General features: G+C 39.6%; 1 protein-coding gene across 4 annotated transcripts in view; it reads left to right on the top strand.

Moving 5' to 3' along the window:
- Positions 1-14,193, top strand: part of sestd1 (SEC14 and spectrin domains 1) — a 51,254-nt gene that overhangs the window by 31,225 nt on the left and 5,836 nt on the right. For all 4 annotated transcript variants that reach the window (XM_067410144.1, XM_067410145.1, XM_067410147.1 and 1 more), the window contains exons 13-16: positions 12,343-12,457; positions 13,312-13,471; positions 13,574-13,655; positions 13,744-13,866. In XM_067410144.1, coding sequence (XP_067266245.1) covers positions 12,343-12,457; positions 13,312-13,471; positions 13,574-13,655; positions 13,744-13,866 — 480 coding nt within the window. The remainder of the gene's footprint in view (positions 1-12,342; positions 12,458-13,311; positions 13,472-13,573; positions 13,656-13,743; positions 13,867-14,193) is intronic.

Below are 14,193 nucleotides of genomic sequence, written 5' to 3' on the forward strand. Positions count from 1 at the left end.
CTGTGCATGTTATTCCAAATGAAATGCAATCAAAATGTAATAACTTGCTCATCCTCTGAAATCACTTTCCCTTTCGGTTAATGGCATGAATCCCTCTTATATTTTCATCCCATCCCCTCAAATCACCTGGCTTCACTGTGGTATTTATCGCTCCCTTCACAATCCAATCCAAATTCCAGATGGATAAAATCAAGTATCAACCTACTTTCTATTTTCCTCTTGGATTTATGTCAAATTATAGAAATAAAATGTCTTGAATTCAACATAAAATGCTATTCACAAGCATATTTACGCATATTAGCATATTATGCATATTTAAAGTACCCCATAGTGCTTTTTTCAGATATGACCTTTCATGTAGTATATAATATAGCTGTTTGTGAATGTAAAAGGTCTGCAAAGATTTAAAGATCAGAGCATGATTAATGGAGCTATAATTCTGGACTGTGTGAAAAAAGTTGTCAGTAATTCCATCCTTTCTTACTGCAGAAATCTACATAGGATTGTAACAAATTTTTGGTTCTTAATTGGTTGTTCATCTAGTTTGACACGCCCTCAAACAGTGTAGTTGTAGATGAGGCCTTGAAGACTTTGTTTGGTGTTATCAACATGTCAAGAAGACACCATTTTCTGTACTGCGAAAGCAAATCCACTTATATTTTATATATATATATGAAAATACGTGTATATATTACACTGCCCTCCAAAAGTTTGGATTTTAGACAATATTGGCATGAATCCTTTTTAATTTGTGATAATTTTACACTGATAAGGGACACCACAAACTACGAAAACATATTTTATTACATAAACAGTTTATACATATTAAAAAATATATATATTTTCGATTCATCAAAATATCCACCATTAGCAGCTATCTGACCTAAAGTGGGTTCTAATTGGTTCATTGTATTCTAAACTTAATTGGCAATCAACTTTGTGGCGAACTGAAAAGAAAACAGGAAAAAAATGCATACAAATTACTTTTCCAAAATGGGCGGAAATGATCAATCAGGAAGTAAAGAGGAAATGGTATAAAAGGAAGGGGAAACGGAAGGAAGACAGGTAAAAAGAAAAAAAAAAAAAAAAAGAGAGAAAGAAACGTGTTGGTTATTGAAGTGGGACACATGCTACCTGAACCGAAGGCCTGCCATTGTTGTTGCTGGATTTTCTGTGCGCTGACCGGGTGCAATCCTAAAGTGACGTCAGGAACTGAGCTCTGCACTGTTTGCCTTCCTGGTGCAACATACCTCCAGCTACCTCCCAGTTTGACTCGCCTACTACAGGTATTCGCATGGGTTGACTCCGACATCTTCTAACCTCACGGGAAATCGCCTAACCTGTTCCTTGGCAACCGGACGCGATCGCAGAGTGACGGCGGAATTGATCTCCGGAATGGTTCATCTGCATGGTGCATCGTAACCCAAGTTTGTCTCGCCTGCCCAGGTATTCGCATTGAAATCCCCAAACTACTTCCAGGGCTCTCCGTCCAGTAGTGTGGCCGTTACGCAGCCAGCAACCATAGCAACACACACACACACACACGCACGCAAACACGCTCGCTTCCTCACTACAAAGACACTGAACGAGATGATCGCTGGTCTGTTTTTGTTTTTGTTTTTTTTGTTTTATATTGTGGTTGTTTGAAATTTAGTAATTTTCTGTGAAAACTGGTTAAAAGGAAAGAACAATCGATTGTGAATTATGCAATGTGAATCACAGAATGTTTTTTGGTATTTTGGTTGTTACTGACAAAAGAAATATACAAATTCTGTTGAAAAATGAATTGAGTAACTGTCTTGTTTTTTTCTTTTCCCCCCCCTTTAAATAACATTTATCTTGATCTGAAAGCCTTCATTCAGTGACTGTCATTTAAGCCATTTTGAATGGTGTGTTTTTTTTTTTTTGTATCGGTGGTTTATGAGCTGTACCGGGGAAACTAAAATTATTATTATTTTTTTCTTGACAAGTTTTGACTTGTCTGGCGCCCGAACAATTGAAACTTTAATGCTTTAAGTTAAATCGGGGCGGTCACCGTTACAGAAGTGGCGCCCGAACAGGGACTTGAACTCTTTGAAAAAAAAATTGTGTGAACTGAACCCAAACTTTGGGTAAATACCAAAGACTTTGAACTTGATTTTTGAATTTTGAATTTGTGATCTCTGAATATTTGCTGCTAGGGAACTCTGAGAACTCTTTTGCATTATCTGGTTGGACATTGAACATTATTTTTGTGTGTGTGATTTAATTGAATTGGATATTGAGTATTTTTTTGCTTTATGAACTTTGGTGAACTGTTGTTTTGGAAAACTGTGTCAAGCCATTCAAGTCAAGGGACTGGTGTGACTACCAATATAACAAGTATCACTTTAAGAACTGTTGGGTCAATTTTGTGTTAAAAAAAAAAATTGTAAACCTCTGTGAATTGGTAAATTCTGTATATATTTTTTTGGATTATGAAAGCGTAATCCCTCTGTAGTTTATTTTGGTGCCCCATTTCCCCCAAAGAATTTACATAGGCCCATCAGTATTTCCTTTTAATTTTTATTTTTTTTAAAATTTTACAAATTTGACATTGCCATTTTACACACACGTCAACCATGGCCCATACCCCCCCATCACCATCCACTTTTGTGGCAATTGATCCTCCAGATATTGCAACACCCAATTGGGCCCCGGTGCAACAAACTCCACAACAACCACGACAACCACTTCATGTTCCCACCTTCTACTCCACACCCACCCACTTTCCTAGTCCTCCTCCAAGAGCCCAGGTGTGCTTTGCTATTCCACCATCAGGGGAAAATGCTCCTCCACTAACCGATGCTATGCAGTTGTGCACCTCCACAGAAACTACGCAAACGTCGCCTCCTTCAGGAATACAGCAGGACTTGCCTGGATATCTCCCAACTCCTGGCAGAGGAATTTATCAATTGTCAGCGCAAGTACAAGGGAACTGGGATATCCTGTTTAATCACCTCAAGCAGCAGGACGAAGCTCTGAAAGTACTCACCAAGGAACTTGCAACTGCAACTTCACAGCATGATGCCAAGATTGAAACCTTGACTGATAAAATTAAATCCAACCACCAACAGCTTCAGAACACGATCACTGCTCAGAGACAAAATGAAGAAGAGGACACTGATCAACTGACAAAAGCCCTGAAAGTGATGGTAACGGGAGAACTAAAGAAAAGTGAACGCACCATAGTCTCTGAAGTTCAGTTCATGGTACAACAATTGCAGCTAGAGGTGCAAAAAGACATTCAGAGCATGCAGCAAAGTGTTCAAAAGGACTGTGACCAACTTACCCATGAGATTAGTCAATGTAATGTCCAACTGAATACCTTCAGCGACTCCCTGAAAGAGCTAAAAGAAGAAATGGTTAGTTATTTCAAGACACCTAGAAAAACTCTGACTGATTTTCAAAGCTTACCTAAATCACCCATTTACACCTCCGCTGCAGAAGGTGAAACAGTCCCCCACACAACCCCGTCTATATTTCCACTTCCTCCGCACCCAACATCTATGGTCAAGAGTGATCATTTGAAGCTTACCTTCCCCACATTTGGCAGACCATCGGATGATAGTGACCCTCTGTTATATTTAACCAGGTGTCAAGACTTTATGGCATTACACCCTTTGGATGATGCAGACATTCTGGCAACCTTTCGCACTGTCCTCTATGGAACCGCACGGGACTGGTGGGAAGTGGCAAGGTCCTCTGTTAGCACCTGGAATGAGTTTGAGACCGCATTTCTCTCAGCATTTCTCTCTGAAGACTATGAAGACGAGTTAGCTGAGCGTGTACGCACCAGAATTCAAGGAGAAAAGGAGCCTATTAGAGATTTCGCTTTCACTTACAGAGCTCTATGCAAGCGCTGGAAACCTTCACTGACAGAGAATGAGTTGGTTAAAATGATACTAAAGAATATTAAACCATACCTCGCCAGTCAACTTCGCAGTAGAGTAAGTACAGTGGATGAACTGGTAAAACTTGGTCATCAGCTGGAAAAAGACTATGCTCAACAGTTTCATTATGATGGGCGGACAGTCACTACACCTAAGCCTACCTCCAACCGGCAAGCTGAAAGACCAGTCGTCCAGTGCTGGAGATGTAAAGGTCAGCATCCACCTGGCAACTGTCCACAATACTCCGTTTTGCCTTCCCCATCACCTCAAAATCCACATCAAACTGCAGGAAATAAGCGAACTTTTCCCTCACAGAAGACGGGAGGAATGCCATCCAGTAACGCTCTGACCGTCACACCCCCATCCCAGCCATCTGCCAAAACAGAACCTTTAACTTCTGAACGTGAGTCCATACCTCAGCAGTTAGTTGTGCCTGTAACCATTGGCCACTGGACAGGGAAAGCTATCATTGACACAGGGGCAAGCTATACTCTCTTACATGAGAGCTTGTGGACCGAGCTCGCCTCCGCGCACACACTCTGCCTTTGGTCCCTTGGACCCCTCTACTTGGCAAATGGCGAGACTGCAGTACCTGTAGGGTGGACAAAAACAGATATAACCCTCCACAACCAAGTCTTTTCCATACCTGTGGCCATCCTTTCCTCCAAAGCTCTAGTGTACTCTGTGGTCTTAGGATTGGATTTTATATTCACCAGTGGGCTGCAGATCAATGTTGCAGATGGGAAATATTCTTTCAAGTCCACTCCCAACAAGGAATATCCTTTCCAGCCTGGACAAGCTAGCATTCCTGCTAGAAGAATTCTGCATCTGGAAAAGAAAGCACACAGAAAAAGGTCAGACCAAACTCTCTCACTGTTCAGCTCTATTCCTCCACCGCAAATCACAAGGGTATCCCAGCCTCCAGATAATCTAGATGATCAAACTTTAATAAGGACTCTAGTAGACAAAGCACACTTACCTTCTGAAAGAAAGTTTCAACTACTTCATCTCCTAGAGAACAATCCTCAAGTCTGTACTCTCCAGCTCGGAAGAACAACTGTACTCCAGCATTGTCTTTATACTGTCCACCCTGTACCCATCAAACAGCGTCCATATCGATTAACCCCAGAGAAACAAGATGTGGTACAAGAACAAGTTAAAGAAATGTTAAAAAATGGTCTCATCGAACCTTCACACTCTGCTTGGGCTTCACCCATTGTCCTGGTCCCAAAGAAGGATGGCAGCTTGAGATTCTGTGTGGATTACAGGAGGGTCAATGCTATCACTGAGAGAGATGCCTATCCTCTACCTAATATTACTGAGATCTTGGAATCCCTCTCCGGCTCAGTTATTTTCTCCAGCATTGACCTCAACAGTGGGTACTGGCAGGTAACAATGGAACAAGAGAGCAAGTCCAAGACTGCCTTCATCGCTCCATCTGGGTTATACCAGTTCAATGTGATGCCCTTCGGGCTGAAGAATGCTCCAGCAACATTTCAGCGATTAATGGAGACTGTGCTAGGTGAACTACGAGGAAGAATATGTTTTGTGTATATTGATGATATTATCATTTACTCACCCTCTGTCACCCAACACTTCCAGGATCTGCAAACTGTCTTCTCCCGGTTGCACAAAGCTGGTTTAACCATCAACCTGAAAAAGAGTAAATTCTGCCTTCAGGAACTGACATTTCTAGGACATGTGGTAAACACACAAGGCATTTCTGCTGACCCCAGCAAAGTAGAGGCCATCCGTTCTTATCCTGTACCAAAGAACCTTAAAGAAGTTCAGCGATTTCTCGGACTGGCAGGGTGGTACCATCGGTTCGTACCCAATTTCTCTCGGATTGCAGAGCCTATAAATGCCTTGAAGAAAAAGGGACGTACTTTCCAGTGGTCACCACAATGTCAACAGGCCTTTGAGAAATTGAAGTCGTGTCTCACCTCACCTCCTATACTGGGACATCCTGATCTCCAGCTTCCTTTTGTCGTCTACACTGATGCCAGTGACTCAGGATTGGGTGCGGTGCTGACACAACGGAAAATGCAAGGCTTGGAGGAAGTCATGGCCTATGGCAGCCGCACTTTAACGAGCGGAGATGAATTATTCAGCTACCGAAAAAGAGTGTCTGGCAATAGTGTGGGCACTAGAAAAATGGCAACATTACTTGGAACCGAAACTCTTCACAATAGTTACAGATCATTCAGCTCTTCAGTGGGTCATGAACTCCACAAAAACCACGGCACGACTAATCCGTTGGGCCCTCCGCCTGCAGAAATTCGACTTTGTAGTTGAGTACCGAAAGGGAAAACTCAATGAGGCCCCAGATGCTTTATCTCGAATGCACTCTGCACCTGGATGCCACCTGTACTCCACTCAGAAGGAGGAACCTGGATTTCCAATTTCAGCAGTAGACCTCTGGGAAGAACAACACAAAGATCCAGGAATTACGAAGATATTCCAGTCACTAGCAGAAAATGATTCTTCTGTGCAAGACCAATATGAAGTAGTGGAAGACAAATTATATCACCGAACTCCTTTGACAAATGGACAAGTGCACTACAGAATCTATGTTCCTGCCACCCTTATCCCACATTCTACATCATTATCATGCTCATCCCTTAAGTGGTCATTTGGGAATTCACAAAACTTACCAGAGAGTACACCAGGTCGCCTTCTGGCCAGCCATGTGGACATCTGTCAAACAGCATGTGAAAAGGTGTATAAAATGTCAAACCTTGAAAAGTGAAAACCGCAAACCTGCTGGCAAAATTCAACAGACCACCACCACTCGCCCAAATGAGATGTTGGGAGTAGATATCATGGGTCCTCTGCCTCGCAGCCCCCAAAGGTATGAATATCTACTAGTGTTCGTGGATTACTATTCCCGATGGGTTGAGTTATTCCCCTTGAGAAAGGCCACTGCTCAAATTGTTGCTGCCCATCTCAGAAGACATCCTCACTCGTTGGGGGGTACCTGACTTCATCCTGTCTGATCGGGGTACTCAGTTTATGTCTGCCGTCTTTCAGGACATCTGTGCCAAATGGAAAGTCACCCAGAAAATGACTACAGCGTACCACCCACAGACAAACTTAACAGAACGGGTGAACAGAACGTTAAAACAGATGATTTCAGCATACGTGGATGATAACCATAAAAGGTGGGACCAACACTTACCTGAGCTACGGTTTGCCATAAATTCAGCGGTACAAGAAACCATTGGTATGTCTCCAGCCGAGCTTCACCTAGGCAGGAAATTACAGGGGCCAATGGACAAGCTGCTACATGGGAAAAATCTCTCTCCTACTGCTCCATCTTACAATGTCACAGAACATCTGGCTAAGTTGCAAGCTAGAGCCAAAGAATGCAGCAAGAAAGCCTCTGTAAGACAGCTCCGTAGCTACAACAAAGCTCGAAGAGATGTGACCTATAAGGAAAGAGATCGGGTATGGCTGAGACATTTTCCACAGTCAAGTGCACTTCACCATTTTAGTGCTAAACTTGCTAATAAATGGAAAGGTCCCTATCGAATTATAAAACAGCTGGGACCACTGAACTATCGTGTGGCATTGGAAGACACTGGTGAGGATGTGCGTACCGCTCATGTGTGTAATCTGAAGCCATGTTTTCCCACCGCTGAGGAGTTAAATCATCTGGAAAAATCCAAACTTTTGGAAATTTTCCATGAATCTACTGACGAGGATGAGGAGTTTCTTGGCTTCTGACAATACTCCCTTTTTAACCAACGGGGATTGTCTTTTCCAGGGGGGGAGAGTGTGGCGAACTGAAAAGAAAACAGGAAAAAAATGCATACAAATTACTTTTCCAAAATGGGCGGAAATGATCAATCAGGAAGTAAAGAGGAAATGGTATAAAAGTAAGGGTAAACGGAAGGAAGACAGGTAAAAAGAAAAAAAAAAAAAAAGAGAGAAAGAAACGTGTTGGTTATTGAAGTGGGACACATGCTACCTGAACCGAAGGCCTGCCATTGTTGTTGCTGGATTTTCTGTGCGCTGACCGGGTGCAATCCTAAAGTGACGTCAGGAACTGAGCTCTGCACTGTTTGCCTTCCTGGTGCAACATACCTCCAGCTACCTCCCAGTTTGACTCGCCTACTACAGGTATTCGCATGGGTTGACTCCGACATCTTCTAACCTCACGGGAAATCGCCTAACCTGTTCCTTGGCAACCGGACGCGATCGCAGAGTGACGGCGGAATTGATCTCCGGAATGGTTCATCTGCATGGTGCATCGTAACCCAAGTTTGTCTCGCCTGCCCAGGTATTCGCATTGAAATCCCCAAACTACTTCCAGGGCTCTCCGTCCAGTAGTGTGGCCGTTACGCAGCCAGCAACCATAGCAACACACACACACACACACGCACGCAAACACGCTCGCTTCCTCACTACAAAGACACTGAACGAGATGATCGCTGGTCTGTTTTTGTTTTTGTTTTATATTGTGGTTGTTTGAAATTTAGTAATTTTCTGTGAAAACTGGTTAAAAGGAAAGAACAATCGATTGTGAATTATGCAATGTGAATCACAGAATGTTTTTTGGTATTTTGGTTGTTACTGACAAAAGAAATATACAAATTCTGTTGAAAAATGAATTGAGTAACTGTCTTGTTTTTTTCTTTTCCCCCCCCTTTAAATAACATTTATCTTGATCTGAAAGCCTTCATTCAGTGACTGTCATTTAAGCCATTTTGAATGGTGTGTTTTTTTTTTTTTGTATCGGTGGTTTATGAGCTGTACCGGGAAACTAAAATTATTATTATTTTTTTTCTTGACAAGTTTTGACTTGTCTGGCGCCCGAACAATTGAAACTTTAATGCTTTAAGTTAAATCGGGGCGGTCACCGTTACAACTTGTTGAAACCCAAAAATCTTTTACAAACCTGGGCCAAGTTTAAACCAGTAACCAGGTATCACAGCTGGCAAAAGGGCATGTCTGACTTTGACATGTATATATTGCCGTTATTATGTAATCAAAAAGAAAATTATTATTGCTGGTCTTCAATGATAATGTCAAGTTACTTACCAAAAAATGATATGGATTTATGCTGATATCATCAAAAACCACACTTTGCCAGGGGTGTTTCCAAACTTTTGGAGGGCAGTGTATTATGGAAGTAAAATAATGCCAAATGTTTTTGAAATAAAAAGCTTGTTGAATTGCACTATTTGAAAAAAAATATGCATTACATTAGCTGTACTTGCATTTAGATGCACTGTATTTTTAAGGCTTGCATTTTTATGGGCTGAAATTCAACATGGTCGTATATTTAGGCTGTGAATATTTCAATTAAAAATATTTCACACACATTTTCATTATTAAAAATTCAATAATTCATATTCACCTTTTAGATTTCACTTCCAAAATATTCATTCTGTTTAAAAATACAACCTATAAAATTCGACTAGCAATTTTCAGTCCATTTTATTTCGCTTTACAAATTCGCTTCCACAAATTCAGTGGCTCAAATTCGGCAGAAAATTCAACATTTCACATCCGGGAACTGCAGGAAGAGCAGTAGAGTGCCGATACATCATCTCTATCTGCTGTTAGTCTTCTTCACCAGCAGGTGTCGCTAGCGGCTGTTTAGGAAGACCAAAGCAACGCTAGTAAGTCATCATTCATTCATAAAAACGGATTTACAGAAATGGAGCAAGTGGTAAGTGAATGTGTGATGATTATCAGGGCCAGTATAAATGCAGAAAAGCTGATAAAGACACAAAAGCTGCATTTATGTTTAATTCAGTGTATTTACGCTTACTTTCCCTGTGTAGCTACAGCTTTCTGTACAGTGAACAAGATAACGTTATTGCCCGATGCTGGTGTACAGATCAAACGTTAAATCTGAGATATACATATATTTCTCTCTGTTGATAAGTTTCCTTAAATTTATATCGCAGCGCGGTGTTGTAATAATAGGGTTTCCCTCATCCGTCATAGGATTCCCCTGCCATCAGGACATATAAAACTCTTAACACAGCTTAATGGACTCGTACAGTGATATAAAAGACCAAACTCGCACCTCATTTGTGATGTAGGTTAGACTATATAGGCTCCAAGAAAGCAGATACTGGCATAAAGTTGATTTGACGCTGAACGTTTGATTATAATATTCGCAAATTTAGGGACCGTCTCTAAAGTTACGACATTCTGTATTCACGTTTCTACCTTCAATAGCATTTAAAGAGAATGACTTAGTCACAAAACCAACTCTAAAGTGTTTATCTAGGTGTCAGGTATAATGCAAACCTTTTAGATTATTGATGTTTATTAAAATAAAAGGTAACACTTTATATTAAATAGTTGATATGAACGAACAATGAACTGCACTTCTACAGCACTTACTAATCTTTGTTAATGTTAATTCCAGCATTTACTAATACATTATTAAAATCAAGAGTTGTATTTGTCAACTTTAGTTAATGCATAGTGAAGTAACATGAACAATGAACTGCTGTATTTTTATTAACGTTAACAAAGATGAACAAATACAACAACAAATGTGTTGCTCATGGATAGTTCACATTAGTTAATACATTATGAACCTTACTGTAAAGTGTTTCCAAATAAACTGTCAAGTAATATGTAAAGATTGCTATGTATTTCACTACTGTATTGGATAATTAGAAGCTCAATAACATTTGATGAGAATGATTTACAATCACCAAAACTACCTGTGAAGTGTTCATCTATAGGTGCCAGGTCGAAGAGTGATGCACCCTTCTCTCTCTCTCTCTCTCTCTCTCTCTCTCTCTCTCTCTCTCTCTCTCTCTCTCTCTCTCTCTCTCTCTCTCTCTCTCTCTCTCTCTCTCTCTCACACTCACACTCACACTCACTCACACTCACACTCACACTCACACACACTCACACACTCACACATTCAAACACACACATTCACACACTCACACATTCAAACACACACATTCACACACTCACACATTCAAACACACTCAAACACACTCAAACACATTCAAACACATTCAAACACATTCAAACACATTCAAACACATTCAAACACATTCAAACACACACACACATTCAAACACACACACACACACACACACACACACATTCAAACACACACACACACACACACACACACACATTCAAACACACTCAACTCAAAGTACATGCACATATACTTTTTCTTTTTTTTACACATTCATCACACAATTAGTTCTACTTTGTTAATTTTATTTCTAAATTTTATTTAAAATTTGTATAAGCAGGATAATCTATGATCAGGTAAAATAAAAAATGAACAAAGTAAAAAAAATTGTGTGATGAACACGTGAATACAGAATGTTGTAACTTTAGAGACAGTCCCTAAATTTGCGAATATTATAATCAAACGTTCAGCGTCAAATCAACTTAATGCCAGTATCTGCTTTCTTGGAGCCTATATAGTCTAACCTACATCACAAATGAGGTGCGAGTTTGGTCTTTTATATCACTGTACGAGTCCATTAAGCTGTGTTAAGAGTTTTATATGTCCTGATGGCAGGGGAATCCTATGACGGATGAGGGAAACCCTATTATTACAACACCGCGCTGCGATATAAATTTAAGGAAACTTATCAACAGAGAGAAATATATGTCTATCTCAGATTTAACGTTTGATCTGTACACCAGCATCGGGCAATAACGTTATCTTGTTCAATGGAGAGAAAGCTGTAGCTACACAGGGAAAGTAAGCGTAAATACACTGAATTAAACATAAATGCAGCTTTTGTGTCTTTATCAGCGTTTCTGCATTTATACTGGCCCTGATAATCATCACACATTCACTTACCACTTGCTCCATTTCTGTAAATCCGTTTTTATGAATGAATGATGACTTACTAGCGTTGCTTTGGTCTTCCTAAACAGCCGCTAGCGACACCTGCTGGTGAAGAAGACTAACAGCAGATAGAGATGATGCATCGGCACTCTACTGCTCTTCCTGCAGTTCCCGGATGTGAAATGTTGAATTTTCTGCCGAATTTGAGCCACTGAATTTGTGGAAGCGAATTTGTAAAGTGAAATAAAATGGACTGAAAATTTCTAGTCGAATTTTATAGGTTGTATTTTTAAACAGAATAAATATCTTGGAAGTGAAATTTGAAATGTGAATATGAATTATTTAATTTTTAATAATGAAAATGTGTGTGAAATATTTTTAATTGAAATATTCACAGCTTAAATATACGACTGTGTTGAATTTCATCCCATAAAAATGCAAGCCTTAAAAATACAGTGCATCTAAATGCAAGTACAGCTAATGTAATGCATATTTTTTTTCATTTAGAGCAATTCAACAAGCTTTTTATTTCAAAAACATTTGGCATTAATTTACTTCCATAGTGTATATATATATATATATATATATATATATGGAAAGCTTCTTTCTGATGCCAGTGTATGTTTGTCTCAGTTGTCCCAGCAGTTAGACGGGCTGTTGGGAATGCTCTGTGCAGACGTCGCCCCTGCAGATGGAGCTGCAATCCAGCAAACTCTAAAACATCTGGAGGAGAAACTCAAGAGCGTAGGTTAGGAAGCCCTGTTGTTCTACTCATATGCCTGATCCTGTTGCATGTAATTAAAGTTTGATAAATCAGATAAAAGTTTGTTAAAACTTCTGGTGCTTATTCATTACTCTTACATAACTAGATGTTTTTTTAAGAACCACCCAGACATAAGGTTATTGTTCATTTTGTTATTGTGTCTGTTAGAGCCTTGTTTTTACCTGATTTTTATCTTAAATGAAATACTATATACTATCCACTGTGTACTCCGCTGTCTATTGTATGAATTTTATAAGGTTATTCTGTCAACCAACATCAAAGTCTGATCGTCCGATACGTAAGAAAAGCTGCGACAGTTGAATGCACAAATTGTCCAACATTCCACACTTGATTTTTTTCGGTTAAATAAGTTTATCATCCGAATATTTGAAGTACACTTTTTCTATTTGAAATTTTCAGTGTGAACACTACTTGCACTATTTAAAAATGGAATAAAATCATGCATAAGTACATGAATTTGGATGCTTTTTTTTTTCCTTTCTTTTCTTTTCTTTTTTGATTAACAATTCCATTTACATTTAGCAGATGCCAAAGCAACTAATTACAAAAACAAAGTATCAACTCTGACATAATTCATGAAAACAAAGCAGCATATGTAGTACTGCTTGTAGAGATCTAGTTAACTCTCTAAATTAGTGCTTCAAAAAAAAAAAAAAAGAATTTTGCCATTTTTGTGCAATATGAATCGGGTAGTCAATGGGCTTGCCTTCCCTCTCTAAAACTACTTATGCATGAACCTAAAACAGGAGAAATGTTAAATTCTACATAGAGATGTTTCCTGTCTTTCGGTTTATTGAGTTTCTCTTACTGTCTTCCAGAGGGTGCCTTGCAGAGTTTAAGAGAAAAAGGCCAAGTACTGCTTGACCAGATGTCTACCCAGACATCTTTTTCCTACGGCAAGGATGTAGGCATTGAGAACAAAGAGAATATCGACCACATTCACAGCGTCATGGAAGACATGCAGCTCCGCAAACAGAGGTTCCTCTCCATTGTTTTTAATGATTGTTCATCATGGGCACAGCACTCCTGGTGAACCAAGAGAAAGCGAAGAGGTCTGATGTGTTTGATTGTGTTTTATAGGTGTGAGGACATGGTTGATGTCAGGAGACTTAAGATGCTGCAGATGGTTCAGCTCTTCAAGTGTGAGGAAGATGCTTCACAGGTCAGAGCTTGAAATTCAAATGGAAAGACTCTTTGAAGTGGGTCTATAGTTCCTGAGGGGCTGTAAAGGCTGTTTCTTTTCTTCTCAGGCGGTGGAGTGGTTAGGAGAGTTGCTCGATGCTTTGTTGAAGACTCATATTCGACTGGGAGATGATTCCCAAGAAACCAAAGTGCTGCTGGAGAAACACAAGAAGTTTGTGGATGTTGCACAGGTATTTGAAACTGAGGTTTTGAATTTCATCTTCTAATACACCTTGCTTTAATAAACTGGCACATTGGAATGTATTGAATCCGCTTCTCAAGACAATGTGAAATGCTCTGTTTTCTGCTATTATTATTGTTTTTTTATTTTATTTATTAGTTTTGATCCAATATTAATTTAATCCAATTAATAGATTCTCATAAATTAAATAAATTCTAGCCTTTTATTACCTTACAACATATGTTGTCTTAACTACTTTTCATCCCATTATAATTTTTTATAAAATGTTGTTGTTGTTGTTGTTGTTGTTGTTTTATTTAAAATTAAAATGATTACG

Source organism: Chanodichthys erythropterus, chromosome 14 (assembly GCF_024489055.1).
Source record: "Chanodichthys erythropterus isolate Z2021 chromosome 14, ASM2448905v1, whole genome shotgun sequence".
NCBI lineage: Eukaryota > Metazoa > Chordata > Actinopteri > Cypriniformes > Xenocyprididae > Chanodichthys > Chanodichthys erythropterus.